Here is a 19,429-nt window from a genome sequence, read left to right as displayed (position 1 = left end):
ATGAGCAGCAGGGGCCATATTCGAATTCACAATATTTCGCGAATACATTGACGATTATTCATCCTTTGTTCGTGAAATTTGCATATTCGTTCACTTTTTTTTCCATGTGAAAATTTGCATGGAAAATTCACAAAAATTTGCATGTGAAAAAAAATAAAATGAATATTTGTCATTAAGAATATATATTCTAAATAGTAACGAAATTGCAAAGTGCCGACATTTGCGATAAAAATTAGCATTACGAATATTCGTGCTCAACACTACTGACACCAGACTGTCCACCATGTCTGACATGGATGACAGCTCCTCAGACTCCGAATGTGGGTCCGAGTCTGCGTCCACCAGTTCCCCGGGAGACTGGGAACGGGTAGTGGAAGCTCTAGAGCCAGACGTAGTAGACCTGGAATGGCAGTCAGGGGTCGGCCTCCAGGAGAGCGACCGCGAGGACGCCGCCTGGTAGATGGGGAAAGGGAGCGAAAGTGGCTTGGAGACGTCCTATCGGGTGAGGAGTCAGAGTAAATGACCCTATGGCGCTTGTGAGAGCGCTGGGAGGGGCGGCCAGAAGACGCTGAACGAGCCTCCCGGGAGAGGGGGCGCAAGGAGGACTGCTTTAAGGCACTAGCCACCTCCCTGGAAACAGAGTCAGTGGGAGAGGCATATCCTGCCAGGAGGGGCCGACTTTTTTTTGTTAATGCCAAATGTCAGCAAGATATACCCACGGTTTCTGTGTCCCTCCAATGGAGCCGAACGAGAAATATGTAAATTCACAAGGTCTGTGTGCATAATTGATGTTACATGCAAAAAAAAACACGAAAACATTGAGTGAACACAAGATAAATTTAATTAGAGAAAATATTGAATTCAATTCCCTTAGATTAGATAGTCTAAGAATGCAACTAATTTAGCAAATGGCATGAGCCACAATGATAATTCTGGCACATTTTTAGACTGCCTTGGCTAAGTTTACACGGTCTAAAAATTGGACAGTTCTAGTAAATCTGATCCACAGTGCTAGACCATCCACAACTCTCACACAAAGTTTCTGGAACAAAAGTTTCTGACTAGTTTGCGGTGTGGCGTCTTTATCGACTTACTTACCAGTGCTACAGGCTTCCACTTTGCTAGGTTGGGGGGATGCTGTTGTGATCTGCTGTGTGCTTGGTGAATTTTTCTTTACAGGAATCAGATTGATTCTCCTAAAAAGGAATAAAAATGCTAAAAATCATTAAATATATAAATAAAAAAAATAAAAACATCACAAACAAACAAAATCTTCCTATCTCCCAATCTACTGCTACCTTTAACCCCTTGGGGACGGAGCCTATTATAACCCTAAGGACGGGAGCATTTTTTGTTCATCGGACCTCTATCACTTTATGTATTAATAACTCTGGGACGCTTTTACTTTTAAATTTGATTCCGAGACTGTTTTTTCATGACATATTCTACTTTAGGTTAGTGGTAAATTTACATCGATACTTGCATCATTTCTTGGTGAAAAATTCAAAAATTTCAGGAAAAATGCGAAAATTTTGCATTTTTCTAACTTTGAAGCTCTCTGTAAGGAAAAGGGACATGTCAAATAAATTACACATTGATTCACATTTACAATATGTCTTCAAGTTTGCATCATAAAGTTAACATGTTTTTACTTTTTGAAGACATCAGAGGGCTTCAAAGTATAGCAGCTATTTTCCAATTTTTCCCGAAAATTTCAAAATCAGAATTTTTCAGGGACCAGTTTAGAACTGAATTTGAGGGTCTTTATGTTGGAAATCCCCTATAATGGACCCCATTATGAAAACTGCTCCCCTCAAAGTATTCAAAATGACATTCAAAAGGTTTATTAACCCTTTAGGTGTTTCACAGGAATAGCAGCAAATGGAGGGGAAAAAAAAATCAAAAACACCATTTGTTATTGTAGCCCCAAAACTTGTAATTAATTTCTCTCGGGTAAGGAAATACTTCATATGTGGATGTAAAGTGCTCAGTGGATGCACTAGAGGGCTCAGAAGGGAAGGAGCAACATGGTTGAAACTGTTTTTGGGGGGCATGTCCCATTTAGGAAGCCCCCATGATGCCAGAACAGTAAAAAAAATAAAAAACACATAGCATACAATTTTGGAAACTACACCCATCAAGGAACGTAACAAGGGGTACAGTGAGCCTTAACACCCCACATGTGATTGACGAACTTTCATTAAATTGGGACGTGAAAATGAAAAATGTAATTTCTAACACTTAAATGCTGGTGTTACCCCTAACTTTTCATTTTCACAAGGAGTAATAGGTAAAAATGCCCCCCAAAATTTGTAACCCCATTTCTCTCGAGTAAGGAAATACCTCATATGTGGATGTAAAGTGCTCTGCAGGCACACTACAATGGAAGTCGGCGGGCCATGTGCGTTTACGAAGCTTAGAGATGAGCGAACTTACAGTAATTCGATTGGTCACAAACTTCTCGGCTCGGCAGTTGCTGACTTTAGCCTGCATAAATGAGTTCAGCTTTCAGGTGCTCCGGTGGGCTGGAAAAGGTGGATACAGTCCTAGGACTCTTTCCTAGGACTGTATCCACCTTTTCCAGCCCGCCGGAGCACCTGAAAGCTGAACTCATTTATGCAGGCTAAAGTAAGCAACTGCCGATCCGAGAAGTTCGTGACGAATCAAATTACTGGAAGTTCGCTCATCTCTAACAAAGACCCCTGTGGTGCCAGAACAGTGGACCCCCCCCCCCCCCCCACACACACGTGACCCCATTTTGGAAACTAGACCCCCTCAGAGAATTTATTAAGGGGAGCAGTGAGCATTTACACCCAACTGGCATTTGACAGATCTTTGTAACAGTGGGCTGTGCAAATGAAAAATTTTATTTTTCATTTTTACGGACGACTGTCAGACACCTGTGGGGCCGTAAATGCTCACTGTACCCCTTATTACATTACGTGAGGGGTGTAGTTTTCAAAATGGGGTCACATTTGGGGGGTGCCCACTGTTCTGGCACCATGGGGGGCTTTGTAAACGCACATGGCCTTCAATTCCAGCCTAATTCCCTCTTCAAAAGCCCAATGGCACTCCTTCTCTTCTGAGCATTGTAGTTCGCCAGCAGAGCACTTTACATCCACATATGGGGTATGTTCTTATGCCGAAGAAATGGGGTTACAAATTTTGGGAGGCTTTTTTCAAATTTCCCCTTGTGAAAATGAAAAATTTGGGGTAACACCAGCATTTCAGGAAAAAAATTTTTTTTTTATACTTACCGTAAAATCTCTTTCTCGAAGGATCCATTGGGGGACACAGACCTTGGGTATATGCTGCTGTCTCTAGGATGCTTGACACTATGGTAACCAGAAAGTCAGCTCCTCCCAGCAGGATATACCCACCTCCAGGCCACTGAGCTAATCAGTTTTAGTCCCAGAGCAATAGGAGACTGACAGGTCAAAAGGAAAAAAACAACTGCCCGAGAACCAGAAGAAAAATTAATTGAACACTCCCTCGGACAGATAACCGAATAGGAACCCCAGAAAAGGGCAGGAGCTGTGTCCCCCAATGAATCCTTCGAGAAAGGGATTTTATTTTATGGTAAGTATAAAAAAATCTACTTTTCTCTATCGGCTCCATTGGGGGACACAGACCTTGGGATGTACCAAAGCCGTCCCTTGGGTGGGCAGAGAAAAAAGGTCAGGCAGTCGGCTGTACCACCGCCACCTGCAACACTTTACAGCCCAGACTAGCATCAGCCGATGCGAAGGTATAAACCTTGTAGAATCTCGAAAGTGTGCAAAGACGACCAGGTGGCCGCTTTACAGATCTGCGAGGCCTTGTTTCGAAGAGCCCAGGATGCCCCCACAGAACGGGTGGAATGAGGCAAAACCCTGAAGGGTGGGCTCATCCCCTTGCAGCGGTAAGCTTCCGAAATAGCATATCTGATCCACCGAGAAATGGTGGCCTTGGAAGCAGGCTGTCCCTTTCGACGACCTTCCGCAAGGATGAAAAAAGAATCGCACTGACAAAAGGAAGAGTTGACCGAAAGATAAGTCCGAACAGCCCGTACCACATCCAAGAAGGACGGATCTGGCCGGAAAACAACCTTGTCCTGATGAATTATCAGGAAAGGAGAATGGCAGGAGAGAGCTGCCAGTTCAGATACTCTCCTAATGGAAGTAATGGCTATAAGAAAAGCCACTTTGCGGGATAGGATCTGAAGGGGAACCTCCCTGAGAGGTTCAAAAGGTGCATCTTGGAGAGCGCCTAGAACTAAATTCAAATCCCAAGGGGGAGAAGGGGACCAGTAAGGAGGGACAGCGTGTGCCACGCCCTGAAGGAAGGTCCGGACATGCGAATTGGAAGCAAGAGGACGCTGAAAGAGAATAGAAAGGGACGAAACCTGACCCTTAAGGGAGCTGAGAGCCAGCCCTTGTTCCAACCCCGACTGCAAAAAGGAGAGGAGACTGGTAACGGAAAAAGTAACTGGAGAAAAGGTCTGAGTTTCGCACCAACGAAAGTAAGACCACCAGGTACGGTGATAAATTTTCGCAGAGGAGGGCTTGCGAGCCTTGAGCATGGTGCGAATTACCTGGGAAGAGAAACCGCGGGCCCTTAGAACCGCGGTCTCAACCGCCACGCCGTTAAATGCAGCGACTGTAAATTGGGGTGGCAAAGGGGACCCTGTGACAGTAGGTCTGGACGAAGTGGAAGACGGAACGTAACGTCGTCCAGGAGCCTTGAGCTTCCTCAGAACCCTGGGAAGGAGGGGGAGGGAACAGATAGGGCAGGACAAAGCCAGACCACGAAATGACTAGGGCGTCCACGGTTAGAGCCGGGGGTCCCTGGACTTCGACACAAACGTCGGAATTTTCCGGTTGTGTCGAGACACAAAGTAATCCACGTCCGGGGTCCCCCAGAGGTCGCAGATCCGTGCGAACACCTCCGGAAGAAGAGACCACTCTCCGGGGTTGGCTGAGGACCGACTGAGGAAATCCGCTTCCCAGTTGAGCACTCCCGGAATGTGAATCGCTGAAATAGCCAGAACTTAGTGTTCCGCCCAGAGGAGGATCTTTGTCATCTCAGACATGGCTGCTGAGCTGCGCGTGCCACCCTGCCGATTGATGTACGTCACAGCCGTGGTGTTGTCCGACTGGACACGGACAGGGTGGCCCTGATGCAGGGACTCCCAATGCTTTAGCCAAAGATAAAATCGCCCTCAGTTCATGGATGTTTATGGAAAGAAGGGCTTCTTGTGGAGACCAGAGGCCCTGGACCGTCTGATTCTTGAAAACACCTCCCCAGCCCGACAGACTGGTATTTGTCATGACCACCTGCCAGTGGAGGGCAAGGAACGAACATCCCTGAAGAAGAAGGGGGGAGCGGAGCCACCAGTGCAGAGACCGATGGGTCTGAAGAGGGAGAACAATCTTGCGATCGAGAGGCAAGAATCGCCAGTTGAAGAGGACGGTAATGAAACTGGGCAAAGGGTACGGCTTCCATGGCTGCCACCATCCGACCCAGGACTTCCATGCAAGTACGGATGGTGACCAGGGATGGTATCCGGAGGGAGCGGACTCCCGACAAGAGAGCCAGACGTTTGCCGAGTGGGAGGCAAATCCGAGCAGAGTCCGAGTCAAATTGAAGCCCCAAGAAGACCAGAGACTGGGTGGGGGAGAGAACAGACTTGTCTCGGTTGACTATCCATCTGAAGCGACATAGGGTCTGAAGAGTGAGGCTCACATTCTCCAGAGCCTGGGCTCTGGTGGAAGCCTTGATGAGACGGTCTTCCAAGTAAGGTATCACTGATACCCCTCTTGACCGTAACAGAGCTATCACGGGTGCCAGAATCTTGGTAAAGACTTGTGGCGCTGTGCCCAGACCGAAGGGGAGAGCTATAAATTGATAATGACCTTCCAGAAACCGCAAAGCGGATGTACCGCTGGTGGCTGGGAAAAATTGGAAGGTGGAGGTAGGCATCCTTGATGTCCACCGAGGAAAGAAACTCCACTTGATCCATAGACGCCACCACCGAACGGAGAGATTCCATTCGTAAATGGCAGATCAGAAGTAGTTGGTTGAGACGTTTGAGATCCAGGATTGGCTGCACAGAACCGCTTTTCTTGGGAACCACGAAAAGATTGGAAAAGAAACCCCGAAAACGTTCCCTTAAAGGAACCGGGACACTGACACCCTGGATAAGAAAGGATTAAAGAGCCTCCCAAAATTCCTTCGCAAGCGAAGGAGATCGGGGAGCACGGGACTGAAAAAAACGATCCCTTGGAAGGGAGGCAAATTCTATCCGGTATCACAACGTCCCTGACCCAGGAGTTCTGAATGCGCGTGGTCCAAACGTCTCGAAAGAGCAAGTGGCGACCTCCCACCCAAGAAAAAACTGCAGGTGGGGGCATCCCTTCATGCAGAAGTGGGTTTGCGGTTGCCCGGAATGGTTGGAGTCCGACTTCAAAGAGGGATGCGACTTAAATAAAGGGAACCTTCTTGTCACGCAAAGGCACCTGGCTGGACCCTTTAGAGGGGCCAGAAGTCCGAAAGGAAGACTTTCTGCGGAAAGAAGTGCTAGACTTGTTTTGAGGTAATAAATAGCTCTTGCCACCTGTCGCCTCAGAGATAATTTCATCTAGGCGCTTGCCGAAAAGTCGGGAACCAGCAAAAGGAATCTCGGTGAGAGACTTCTTGGATGCAGCATCCACGTTCCATGCTTTAAGCCAAATGGAACGACGGAGAGCCACTAGGTTAGCGGTGGCAAAGGAAGCACAGTGAGCTGAGTGCAAGGAAGAACAACACAGAAAGTCTCCAGCTTTGGAACATTGGAGGGCCAGAGCAGACAGTTTTTCCGGGGGAGATCCCGAAAGAATGCCCTGACGGAGTTGAGTTGGGAATACCAAACCGAAAGGGCCTTTGACACCCAGGTGGAGGCAAAGGCAGGAAGCAGGGAGGAACCCGCTGCTTCAAGGCATACTTTGATAAAGACTCAACCTTCTTGTCTGCTGGATCCTTGAAGGCAGCTGCATCCGCTAGCGGCAGAGTAGTAGCTTTAGAGAGGCAGGAAACCGAAGGATCCACCGATGGAGAGGAAGTCAACTTAGAGACGAGGTCCTTGGCGAAAGGATATCGCGCTTGAACTTTCTTCAGTCCCTGAAACTTCTTCTCAGGGTGCTTCCAGGCAGATTCTAGAATGGCATCAAATTCAGCGTGAGAGCTGAACACTTTGGGTGCCGGACGGGCACGATGAAAGGATACTTCTGGCGTTATGTCTGAAGTTCCTGGGTCCTCTAGGTTAAAAGTGTCTCTTATGGCCATAACCAATGAGTTCACCATGTCCACTGAGTCCGAACGGTCCACTGAGTCAGATGCCGAATCGAAAACTTCGTCCGCCAGTTCTCCAGGAGAGTGTGAACGAGTGGAGGCAGCCCTAGAAGAGGGAGACTCCGACCGGGTACGTGGCTCAGGGGAGCCAGAGCGGTGACCACGGGAACGTCCTCTGGAAGAGTGACACGTGTGGCCTGAAGAAGCGGCCGGGCTAGACCTGCAAGTGGAACGCCTGTGCCTACCAGAAGACTCAAGGGATGAGTCAGAGGAGACACCCCTGGTACGCTTGTGTGAAGCATAGGGAGAAGGGGAACGGGACCTTCTAGAGGGCCGGTGAAGGGTCGACCTCCAAGTGAGGGCCGGTGAAGGCAGTCACCACACAACGGGAGACCTGTGCCAAGTCTGATATAGACAGAGAGGGAGGAAACCCAGGATGAAGGGGCGGCCGAACAACCGGGTCTGAAAGAGCACCTGGGTTAGAAATAGCAGAGGGGTCTGGGGGAGCAGTGGAGCAGCCAGAACAAGTGGGTTCAGCAGAACCTAGCAATTTTGCAGAGCAGTTTTTACAAGCGTAATGAGTAACTAATATTCCAGATATCTATTTTGAGGGAGGAACAGTTCTAGGCACGGACATAGCAAAAAATGAACAGTCTCACCCAAGTCTGTGTCCCTAGGCAGCTGCTGTGAGGAGAACGCCGCACCGGGGCTGTGAGGAGAAAGACGCCGGCCAATAGAATGAAGGGGCCGGGTCAGATGCAAGGGCGCTGTGATTGGCCCTTGCATGGTCCCAAACGCGCGCACAGCGCTGATTGGTAGCTCCGTTCGCGCTCCTGAAGCACTTCTGCGGCTTGATGGGCGGAGCTAACATCCACCGGGCCGTCGAAGAAATACAGATTAACTTAAAGGGAACCAATCATCAGATTTTACCCTATATAACGCTTGGTAAAGCGTTATATAGGGTAAAATCTTTATTTTCACTATTCCCGGGGGACGCTCCTGCCCCCAGGGATGGTGAAGATATGAAGTTATAAACTAGTCACCGCCGCCGCAAGTAGTCACCTGGGCGGGGAGCTCTTTTCATCTACTCCCGTTCTTCGGCCGGGAGCGACGCCCCCTCCGCTTGATTGACGGGCCGCGTCATCACTGTGCTCCGTCTGTTCAGTGAGAGGAACGATGACACGGCCCATCAATCAAGCGGAGGCGGCGTCGCTGCCGGCCGAAGAACAGTAGTAGGTGAGAAGAGCTCCCCGCCCAGGTGATTACTTACGGCGGCGGCGGTGACTAGTTTATAACTTCATATCTTCACCATCCCTGGGGGCAGGAGCATCCCCCGGGAATGGTGAAAATAAAGATTTTACTCTATAGAACGCTTTGCCAAGCGTTATATAGGGTAAAATCTGATGATAGGTTCCCTTTAATAATGGTGCCCGCTCCGAACCACGAGCGCACACACCGCCTGTAGTGAACTCCTATGCGCCCGGGGGACGGAGCAGACGAAGTGCCGTCAGCAGCCGCGGCTGCCGAAAATTAGAGTAAAACGGCGCGCACGTACGCAGTGAAGAAGCCTCCGGCGCGTACATTTCTACACAGACTGCCCAGATAAAGTGCCCCTCTACTGTGAACACACTGCCCCTTTACTGTGAACACACTGCTTCCCCATATAATAAAAAAAAACTGTCCACCTGCAGGGAAAAAATAAAACTATTACATGGCCAGCCCCAGCTTCAGGAAGAATAGTGATCCAAAACAGGGGTATCCAGCTGTTGCAAGACCTAAGGAGAAAAAAAAATACTCACCTGTGCTGAAGAACTTACCTAAAGAAGTCTTCAGAATGTAGTCTTCAGTCAGCGTTGTCACCTGCAGCAAGCCAAGCTCATAGCGAGGCGAACAGGGAGGTAGGGGGACCCGGACCCATGAGGTACAACCCCAAGCGCTGACCGTTGGCGAGAGGGGGTTAACAGTACATCCAAGATGCCTACCACCTCTCGCAATGGGGAAACAGTGAACCACAGTTCCTGAGTCCCCACCTAAAAACAGAAAGAAAAAGGAATAAAGCACTAACACATTCCCTAAACCTAAAAAATAAAAAATTCGTGACCTGGTCTGGAGAACTCCAGACCAGTGTCCACCTCCTTAAGACACTAAGCTAAAACTGATTAGCTCAGTGGCCTGGAGGCAGGTATATCCTGCTGGGAGGAGCCGACTTTTTGGTTACCATAGTGTCAAGCCTCTTAGAGACAGTAGCATATACCCAAGGTCTGTGTCCCCCAATGGAGCCGATAGAGAAGAGTTTTTTTTATTTTCATGTCCAACTTTAACAAAAATTTGTCAAAGACCTGTGGAGTGTTAAGGCTCACTATACCCCTTGTTACGTTCCGTGAGGGGTGTTGTTTCCAAAATGGGTTCACATGTGGGCGTTTTTTTGTGTGTGTTTATGTCAGAACAGCTGTGCTAATCGCCAATTTAGGCCTTAAATGTACATGGCGCGCTCTCACTCCTGAGCCATGAAGTTCGTCCGCAGAGAATTTTACGTCCTCATATGGGGTATTTCAGTACGCGGAAGAAATTGCGTTAGAAATTTTGGGGGTCTTTTTCTCCTTTTACCTCTTGTGAAAATGATAAGAATGGGGCAACACCAGCATGCTAGTGTAAAAAATGTTTACACTAACATGCTAGTGTTGCCCCCAGCTTTACCTTTTTATAAGAGGTAAAAGGAGAAAAAGCCCCCCCAAAACTGTAACACAATTTCTCCCGAGTACGGAAATACCCCATATGTGGCATTAAACTGTTGCCTTGAAATACGACAGGGCTCCGAAGTGAGAGAGCGCCATGCGCATTTGAGGCCTAAATGAGGAATTTGCAATAGGGGCGGAACCGGATACAAGGATGGGGCTAGTCTCCACCTAAACCCTACAGCAGTGTTTTCCCAAGAGGGTGCCTCCAGCTGTTGCAAGACTCCCAGCCTGCCAGGACAGTCAATGGCTGCCCAGCAATACTGGGAGTTGATGTTTTGCAACAGCTGGAGTATCCGTTTTGGAAACACTGCCGTATGAGACGTTTTTCATTTTTATTTGCCGCAGCTCAAACTTGTAGAAGGAAACCCACTGCAAAACCTTCAGCTGTTGCAAAACTACAACTCCCAGCATGCAGTGACAGACTGTACATATTGGGAGTTGTAGTTATGCAACAGCTGTAGGCACACTGATGTGGAACCACTGAGTTAGGAAACACTCTAGCTCAGTGATTCCAACCCGTGGGCCTCCAGCTGTTGCAAAACTACAACTCCTAGCATGTACGGTCTGTCAGTGCATTCTGGGAGTTTTAGTTTTGCAACAGCTGGAGGCACAGGAGTTGGAATTACTGAGTTAGGAAACCGACTCTAGCTCAGTGTTTCCCAACCAGTGTGAGTACAACTGTTGCAAAACTACAACTCCTAGCATGCACTGAAAGCCGAAAGGAATGCTAGGAGTTGTTATGCAACAATTGGGGAAGAACAGTTGGGAGACTGCTAAGTAGTGGTCTCCAAAGTGTAGCCCTCCAGATGTTGAAAAACTACAACTCCAAGCATGCGGACTGTCCAGGCATGCTGGGAGTTTAGTTTTGCAACATCTGGAGGGCCACAGTTTGGAGACCACTGTGTAGTGGTCTCCAAACTGTGGTCCTCCACATGTTGCAAAACTACAATTCCCAGCATGCACTGACTGTCTGGGCATGCTGGGAATTGTAGTTTTGCAACATCTGGAGGGCCACAGTTTGGAGACCACCATATAGTGGTCTCCAAACTGTGGTCCTCCAGATGTTGCAAAACTACAATTCCCAGCATGCACTGACTGTCTGGGCATGCTGGGAATTGTAGTTTTGCAACATCTGGAGGGCCACAGTTTGGAGACCACCATATAGTGGTCTCCAAACTGTGCCACTTCAGATGTTGCAAAACAACAACTCCCAGCATGCCCAGACATTCAGAGCATGCTGGAAGTTGTAGTTTTGCAACATCTACACAGTGGTCTCCAAACTGTGGCCCTCCACATGTTGCAAAACTACAACTCCCAGCATGCCCAGAAAGCCTTTGCCGTGCTCCCATGCCGTTGCCGCCGATCCGATGCCGCCTGCAATGTTGCCCCGCTCTGCCCGGACTTCGATCGGTCAGTCCTGATTGACCAATGGCAGGGGATAGGAGGAGGTGGCACCCCTGCCACCTCGCTCCTATCCTTTAGAATGGTCGGAGCTGTCTGTGATGTCTGATGCTCTTATTTTCTGGGCGATCGGGTCACCAGTGACCCGATTGGCCTAGAATCGCTGCAAATCGCCGTCGGCGATCGGAAATACGGAGTATTAAGTACCAGGACGCGAGGGCATATCTGTACGCGCTGCGTCCCCAACAGGTTAAATACAGACCATTATAATGGACAGAACTCAATTTCCCAGTTAACTAATTTCCCAACTAATGTCACTGTCACACAGTATTAAAACCATAACTTTTTGGGTAGGGTCACAAGCAGTATATACGCTGCAAATTTCTGTGCTAGCAAAGTCTATGGGAATAATAAGAAAAGTACGGAAAGGTACAAAAAAAGAACTGTGTGTATCAACCAATTAATAGTAGATAGAGCCACTTGCTGACACGCCACACCTACGACAAACAGGTGTGGGGTGTCAGTAAGTGGCCCTATTAGGAGCCTGGGCATCTTTACATCATGGCCTTTTATCTGTTTTCACCATTCCCTTTTTTGGTTATCATTTTCAGGTCTGTTTGAGAATCATGATTACCCAGGTTGTCCCCTGAAGGTCCTGACAGAATCCGGTTAAAACACAACAACACTTTAGTGCCATTTTGGTTTCAATCAATCTTGTCTGTGATTTAGTTACAGAATTTATTGATCTACCTCTCTAGCAATTCCCTTGTACAGGGCTGCACCACATAGCAACAACTTTGTTGGTAAAATCTATAAAATTTCTTGCTACCCATAAGACATCATATTTCGCACAAGAGGCTCCTAAAGTGAGCAGTAATCTGCCCCCCCCCCTCCTTTTTATAATTATTAAGAGGTCTTTATTCTACTTTATTCTGTGTATCTCTGATGAACAGTGGACACCAACGGGTCTCATTGACTTTGAATGAGGTCCGTTCGTCTAGTGTGTTTTTCCAGGAATTAGGCAGAGAAAAAAATGGTCCAGCTTTAAGCATTGCTGGTGCTGCTGGGGAATTACTTATTTTGTAGGGATTTTCATAATTTAATATCACTGACCTGGGGCTGGGTGTACTGGGTTTGCTCGGTTTGCTCCAAGCTTCCAAGGTGTTCAGAGTAATTCGCCTGGCCGGTGCTTTGCTTTGAGCATTCTTTTTGTCTTCAGATGTGGGGGTCGCAGGGATCACTTTAATTCCCACTGGTGTTGTTGATAGATTGCCCATGGCAGGAAGTTTGCTTTGTAGAGGAGTGGACGGACTAGAGTGCTCTGACAGTCTAGAAGAAGGGGTTAGCTCTCCCACTTTTACCATTGGGGATGACACCCTCCTCCCCTGAGATCTCCTGCCCTTCTTTTCTGAGGCAGAAGGAGTACTTAACACTAAAGCAGGTTTCTCTTTAAGAGGAACTCCAAGTTCACCTTCATCAAAAGTCACAAATGAGCAGTATCCATCTGTGGAGGAGACTGTGAGGAATGTCCCATCACCGGACCTGACAGCAAAATAAAATATATTGAATAAAAGGACTAGTATAAGGGTATTACCATTGTGCACAAAGAAGACTTATTCAGTTGTAAAATATCTTGAAAGTTTTCCATACACCTCTACTATGTATAATAGTTGACCGTACCATGATATATCGCTCAGGGTGTGATAGTGCACATTAGAAACATAACCAAAAGGAAGAAGTTGCTGTGTGTCGTAGAAAAGCACTGCATCTTCTGAGGCAACAGCAAAAACCATACGATAAGGCAGAGTGATGTAAGTTTTCTGGGGCGCTTCGCCGTCAGCATCTGGAAAAACATAAATGACAGGAATCACTCAATTAGTAACTTTTTTTTAAATCAAATTTTTATTGACTTTTTTTTTACAAAACAAACAGCATACAAAAACAGGAGAAAAACAAACAAACAAACCCAGAGAACACATCCCACCCACACAGAAACCTCCCCCTCCCCACCCAGGTGTCTGTCCATCACAGGGGGGGGGATGGGAACTGTTTTGTTAGAAATAGTACAGTGCAATACAATGAATTGTCTCACAAGCAAGAAGCAAGGTCAAGGCAAAAAAACATATATAGAAATACCGTATGAACTTCACGAGAGAAAATGCAAGAAAAAAAAATGCACAAAAAACAGGGGGCAAAAGCAAGTGGCATATGTAACCCGAACACAGTAAATTAGACAGCAGACACCACATCAAGGAAAGCAGAAAGGTAAACAAGACAAGGATAATCTACAAGCCAAACACAGACAATATTAGTGTTGACTTTACCAATGGGGCCACTTTACCAATAAGCCTTGAGACTAGATCACCTGTACGCCCCATAGTAGCAAACTGCGCCCACCCCTTCAACTGCTGAACCTGCGACGCTAAAAAGTATAGCCAAGAATTTGGAATGGGCAAGCCATCCACTTCTTTACGACATTGCAATGTTTCAACACGGATCCTAGCCATCTTGCCATTCCAAATAAGCGCCCTAAACAATGACTGAATCCTAAGAAAATATTTCACAGGAATCCAAACAGGTGTATTATGTAGAATGTACAAAAGCGGAGGCATAACCATTTTAACTAGATTAGATCTACCGATCATGGAGAGAGGAAGTTTACACCATAGTATGAGAACCACGGTCTAACAACTGAGTAAGATTAAGTGTAACATAGTCCGTGGGGAAGGCAGTAACATACACCCCCAGATAAACTGTGTAACCACGGGAAGGCCAACCCAAGCAATAACCAGTACAGAAGGGAGTGGGTCAAGGGGAAGGATCGTGGACTTATCCCAATTGATAGATAAACTGGAGTAACTACCATACATTTCTATAAAGGGCCATCAAGGGGGTAAGGAGTGCGCAACATGTCCCAGGAAAAGGAGCATATCCTCTGCATAAAGGGCAATACGTTCCTCCAGATCCCCATAACGGAAACCTTTAAATTCTGCAGAAGCCATAATGAGTACCGCCAGGGGCTCTATTGATATGGCAAATAGAAATCGTGACAGGGGACACCCCTGGCGTGTACCACAACCCAGGGGAAAGGAATGGGAAAGCAAAACATTAACCCGAAGTCTAGCCCGAGGGGCAGTATATAATAATTGCACCCATGTCAAGAACCTGGGCCCAAATCCCAAGTGACAAATGACACTCCACAGAAAATTCCACTCGACACTGTCAAAAGCTACGGCAGCGTTGAGTGAAAGCACCGTCCAACAAACCAGTGCTGTGGAGTCGGACGAAATTTTGGGTACCTGGAGTCGGAGTCGGCAAACAATGCACCGACTCCGACTAAATTTAGATTGGAATTTAAAAAAAAGCAAGTTTAAATATCCCAATTCACAAAAAGTTATAATTAATGACTTCTCTACTGTAAGAATAAAGACCAATGCATGCAGTGCCTCACGTAACTGCAAAACGAACACGTTAAGTAAAGAAGCATGCTTTTCATGTGCTTCACTATATGGTACGCAACGCACAATTAGGAGCGGCAATACTTATACTTTCCATAGTGTTGTGTTCTGCTGTTACAGGGAACCCATGGGTAACCTAGCCTCACACTGATAAGGGATTAAGTAAATATGTTTTTGCAGGACTAGAAACACTTGTATAAGTGAAGGGAATGGAGGGTCAATAGTTCAAGACTGAAGCTGTAAACCATTGGAAAAACTGCTGCCATTCAGCTTAGGCTATGAAAAATTGTAAACTCTGATTGTTAGCTTAAACTTTAAACAAGACTATGGGATTCTACTAGGGAAATGTTTTATAATAAATGCCCCTTCCTGGATCCTCCCACTGCCCTATCTTCAGCAGCAGATCAGCACACAAAAAGGAGAAGGCAGCAACTTCTCCCCAACTACCTCTCTCTGCTAGAAGAGCTTAGAAGAACTTGGTGGAACAGCTTCTTGGATTCAACTGTAAGTGTTTATAAATACATTTGCATATTAATAGAGAGGAGTCGGAAGTACAAAAAACTGTGGAGTCGGAACAGTGCCTTCAGGCTGCAACTGGAGTTTCAGAAAGAGCCTCCTGATGTTATCCGCCGTCTACTTCCCCAGCATGAACCCCATCTGATCTCCATGCACCAGAGTAGTAATGACCCTCAGGAGACAGTTGGCCAAGACCTTCGCTACTAATTTAACATCAGAGCACAGCAGGGAGATTGGTCTGTGCGAGCCCGCCGAGAGTGGGTCCTTACCGGGCTTTAACAACAACACTATAATGGCCTCCAGCAAAGGCCCAGGCAAACCCTCCCATTCCTCAGCAGCCTGCAAAATCTCCAACAGCCGGGGCAACAGAACTTCCTGATATTGTTTATGATACTCATTGGTAGGCCCATCAACACCCAGTGACTTGTCAGAAGGCAAGTCCCCCAATGCACATTCTAATTCCTCAAGGGTAATATGCTCATCTAGAAGGTCTCTGAATCTGCGACAGCACAGGGAGCGAGATACCAGAAAAAAAAACTGGTCAATAGCAACCAGATGATGTGTCAATTTAGAGAAATACATCTCCTCATAAAAGGAAACAAAGATATTGAAAATGTCCGCATCATCCTGGACAACAATCCCGGCACTATCACAGAGACAAGAAATAGAGGCGGACCCCTGTTGGGCCCTAATAGTATGGGCCAGCAGACCCCTGCTCTCGCCACTCAAAATAGCGCTGCTGTTGAAAGAGCTTGTAATCCGCCATTTGCAACAAACGTGAGTCTAATTAGGGTCGTTAAGGACTGACAATTATTTCTAGCCAGGTCAGAAGGGTCGCTTCAAGACTGATGCTCCGCCTGGAGAACCTGTTGTTGCAATGAGGCCTGGATTGCCCTATTTTTACATTTCCAGGTTGTAATGTCCCTGATGAAAATACCCCTTACATACGGCTTCAAAGAATCCCATACGGTACCCACCGAGGCAGTCCCCAAATTGATCTCAAGAAAGGCTTTCACATCAGACTTGAGGGTAAGGCCTACTGAGGGGTATTGAAGCCAAAAGGGATTCAGTCGCCACAGAGAACCCTGCAACCTAGGATGAGAATTGAAAAGTAAGATGCACAAAAACCGGGGAATGATCAGAAAGACTACGGGGGAGATACTCCACCGACGTAACCAGGGGGAAGACCAACTCATTGCCCAGCGCAAGATCAATACGTGAGAGCGTACCATGAGAGCTAGAATAGCAGGAGTATTGCACCCTAGTAGGATTACATCTTCTCCATAGATCTGTCCACCCCACCTCCTCCACAAACCTAGCCAAACCCTCTGTTACTAAGCCTATCAAGCGTCTGGTGCAAAAGTGGGGTGGAAGGTGTGGCCAAACCACGGTTTATTCAGCACATGATTAGTATCACTCGTCAAGTGCATCTCTGAGAGGCACAATACAGCAGGTTAATAGGATTTAAGCGCCTGAAAAACAGCAAGACGCTTAGTGGGATCATTGAGGCCCCTCACATTCCACGCCACCACATGTAAATCAGTAGCCATAGGGGAACCAGGGAAGTCCTGGCACTGCATATTGAGCGGAAGGAAGGACACAAACCAAAACAAACACCCCAAACAGACAACAAAAAACAAACAGTCGCAACTTGCAACACAGGGGGTAAACAAACAGCTCAGGTAGAGTGAGCAGATAACATAAACAGGAGACGCCTCACAAATATGCCATGCTCAAATCTGAGCAAGATATATAGGCTTAGTAAGATCTACCTGGATTGCATACAGAGAGCACTTGTGTATAGATAAGTACGTGCTCACATGGAATTATTCACGACCACTACGTTCAGGTCTTCTTTGCAGATTTCTTGCATGCCATTCTTTACGGTCACATATGATGGGCACATAATATCTATAATGGGGTACAGTGGTTTACATCCCAAAAGGTAAGATGACAAATACCTGTGCCCCAGCATGCCGCGCTATGTTGCGGGGAACAACCCCTTAATCATGTGCACGTGCCATAGGGCCTTATTATGAATCAAGGCACAGAAAGTCCCAAGTAGGCGAGCAGATCCAAAATCAGCACACACAGTCCGCACAGGAACTTCAGGTACGGGCATGCTGTATTTGCGCCTCATGAATACATCCCATTTAGTGCACGCAGATGTCACTTAACATCCGTGTATTTGGCTCGCCTTTTTTGAACTTCGGCCGAAAAATCAGGTAAGGTAGAAATACGGCTGCCATTAATCGAGAGAGAGTGCATGTCCCTAGCTTTACGGAGAATAATATTTCTATCCTTAGTGTAAAATACGAATGAGAAAAGCTCGGAGTATGGCTCCAGGAGGGAGAGGACGAGTAGGCACCCTGTGGGAACGCTCAACAGCAAACAGAGGCGTCAAAGCCTCTTTTCCAAATGTAGTAAGAAGCCAATTCTCAAAATAATCCCCACGGTCGCAACCGTCGACTTTTTCAGGGACGCCCACAAGGCGCACATTATTCCGCCGCAACCGGTTTTCCATATCATCAAATTTAGCGGCAAGTGCAGTCTGGTTATTAATAACACGATGCATATCTCTCTCGAGCGGAGGGACTCTATCCTCCAGATCCCCCACTCTTTCCTCAACCGCACTAATCCTCCCAGAAACCTTTTGCATGGCATGGCAGATAAGGTTAAAAGGGTTATCCACCATAAGGTGATTTTAGTATGTAGCTGCCAGACAGTAATGGACATGCTTAGGATCTGCGCTTGTCTTGTGGCTAAATGGCTATGTTGTGAGATTACCATAACACTGTGGCTATGCCCTGTTTAAGTTTTCTTTTTTTGCCTACAAATCCCATAATTCCATCTTCCTCCCACACATCAGCCACCCCACCCATTGAAACATAAATGAGCTGCATCCATTCAAAAGACCTGTGGTTTTCAATCAGGGTGTCTACAGCTGTTGCATTAGTTGCAGATTGATCTCTCTCCCACCAAGCGATGGGTGGAGCACCCATTGAAGCAGACCGGCTCCCTGTCATCAGCTGACTAGTGAGTCAGGTCTCGGCCGCATTAAAACCTGAGAAAAATCTGAGACAAAAGTAATTTTGTATACTGTTAAAAATAAATATTGGGGTGAAAATCACATAAGAACTGTGAGAAAACCGTCACACACACACACACACACACACAGAGGTACAGACACTATTATGAACTACACTAACTTTATAGCCCCTGTAACATAGTTAAATAAAATAAAAATTCCTGGAATACCCCTTTAAAGTTCTCACACAAACCGCCTAGTAGCATTTTAACATCAGTGTTGCCCCTGGAGGCAGCCAAAAAGAGATAATGGGATACTTAATGCAGCAGGCACCACACTGGCAATGGAGGCGTTAATAGAGGCAGGGAGCTGTGCAGCCACAGCAGTAATAGTCCCAAGCAGAGGAGACAGCATTATTGGTCCCCGCAGGGAAAAAGGCAGCAATGGTAGAGCAGTCCCCAGGATAGGTAGATGGCACTCCAGTATGTAGGGGGTTAACTCCAGACCGACCTGAAATGTCAAGGCATTCAGGCCCGCTCTGGAAAGTAGAGGGGTCCGCCACTTCTGAACAATCCGGGGCCCCTGCCAGCCCCTTCATACTCCTCCTCACTCCAGTAGTCCACCAGAGCCCGCCCCAGCTGATCTGTGACCGGCACGAAGTGCTGCAGCCGCTCCGCAACTCCCGCCACCTCAGCACCAGATGGCGTCGGCTCCCCCTGCATCCCAGCCTCACCTTCCTCCTGCGCTCCCTACATCTGCTTATTGCGTCTCCGAACGGCCATCCCGACACCACAATGTTCCAGGCACCTTCACCCACCAGCAGGTAGTAGTGAGAATCCGTAATCGGCCAGAAGTCCAGGATAATTTAAGGATGCTCAGCGGAGCTCCGGACCATGCGTCTGCTCACATGCCACGCTAAGCCACGCCCCCCACTCAATTAGTAACATTAATAAAAATAGGTATCTTATCCAGGTCAAGAT

At 47.2% G+C, this 19,429-nt stretch overlaps 1 protein-coding gene across 3 annotated transcripts in view; it reads right to left on the bottom strand.

Moving 5' to 3' along the window:
- Positions 1 to 19,429, bottom strand: part of CHAF1B (chromatin assembly factor 1 subunit B) — a 79,260-nt gene that overhangs the window by 8,549 nt on the left and 51,282 nt on the right. For all 3 annotated transcript variants that reach the window (XM_056559596.1, XM_056559597.1, XM_056559598.1), the window contains exons 11-13: positions 13,128 to 13,290; positions 12,561 to 12,989; positions 1,099 to 1,196 (exon numbers count right to left, since the gene is read on the bottom strand). In XM_056559596.1, coding sequence (XP_056415571.1) covers positions 1,099 to 1,196; positions 12,561 to 12,989; positions 13,128 to 13,290 — 690 coding nt within the window. The remainder of the gene's footprint in view (positions 1 to 1,098; positions 1,197 to 12,560; positions 12,990 to 13,127; positions 13,291 to 19,429) is intronic.

Source organism: Hyla sarda, chromosome 2 (genome assembly GCF_029499605.1).
Source record: "Hyla sarda isolate aHylSar1 chromosome 2, aHylSar1.hap1, whole genome shotgun sequence".
Taxonomy (NCBI): domain Eukaryota; kingdom Metazoa; phylum Chordata; class Amphibia; order Anura; family Hylidae; genus Hyla; species Hyla sarda.
The sequence above is the reverse complement of the archived record's forward strand: the minus strand, read 5'-3'. Positions and strand labels throughout refer to the sequence as shown.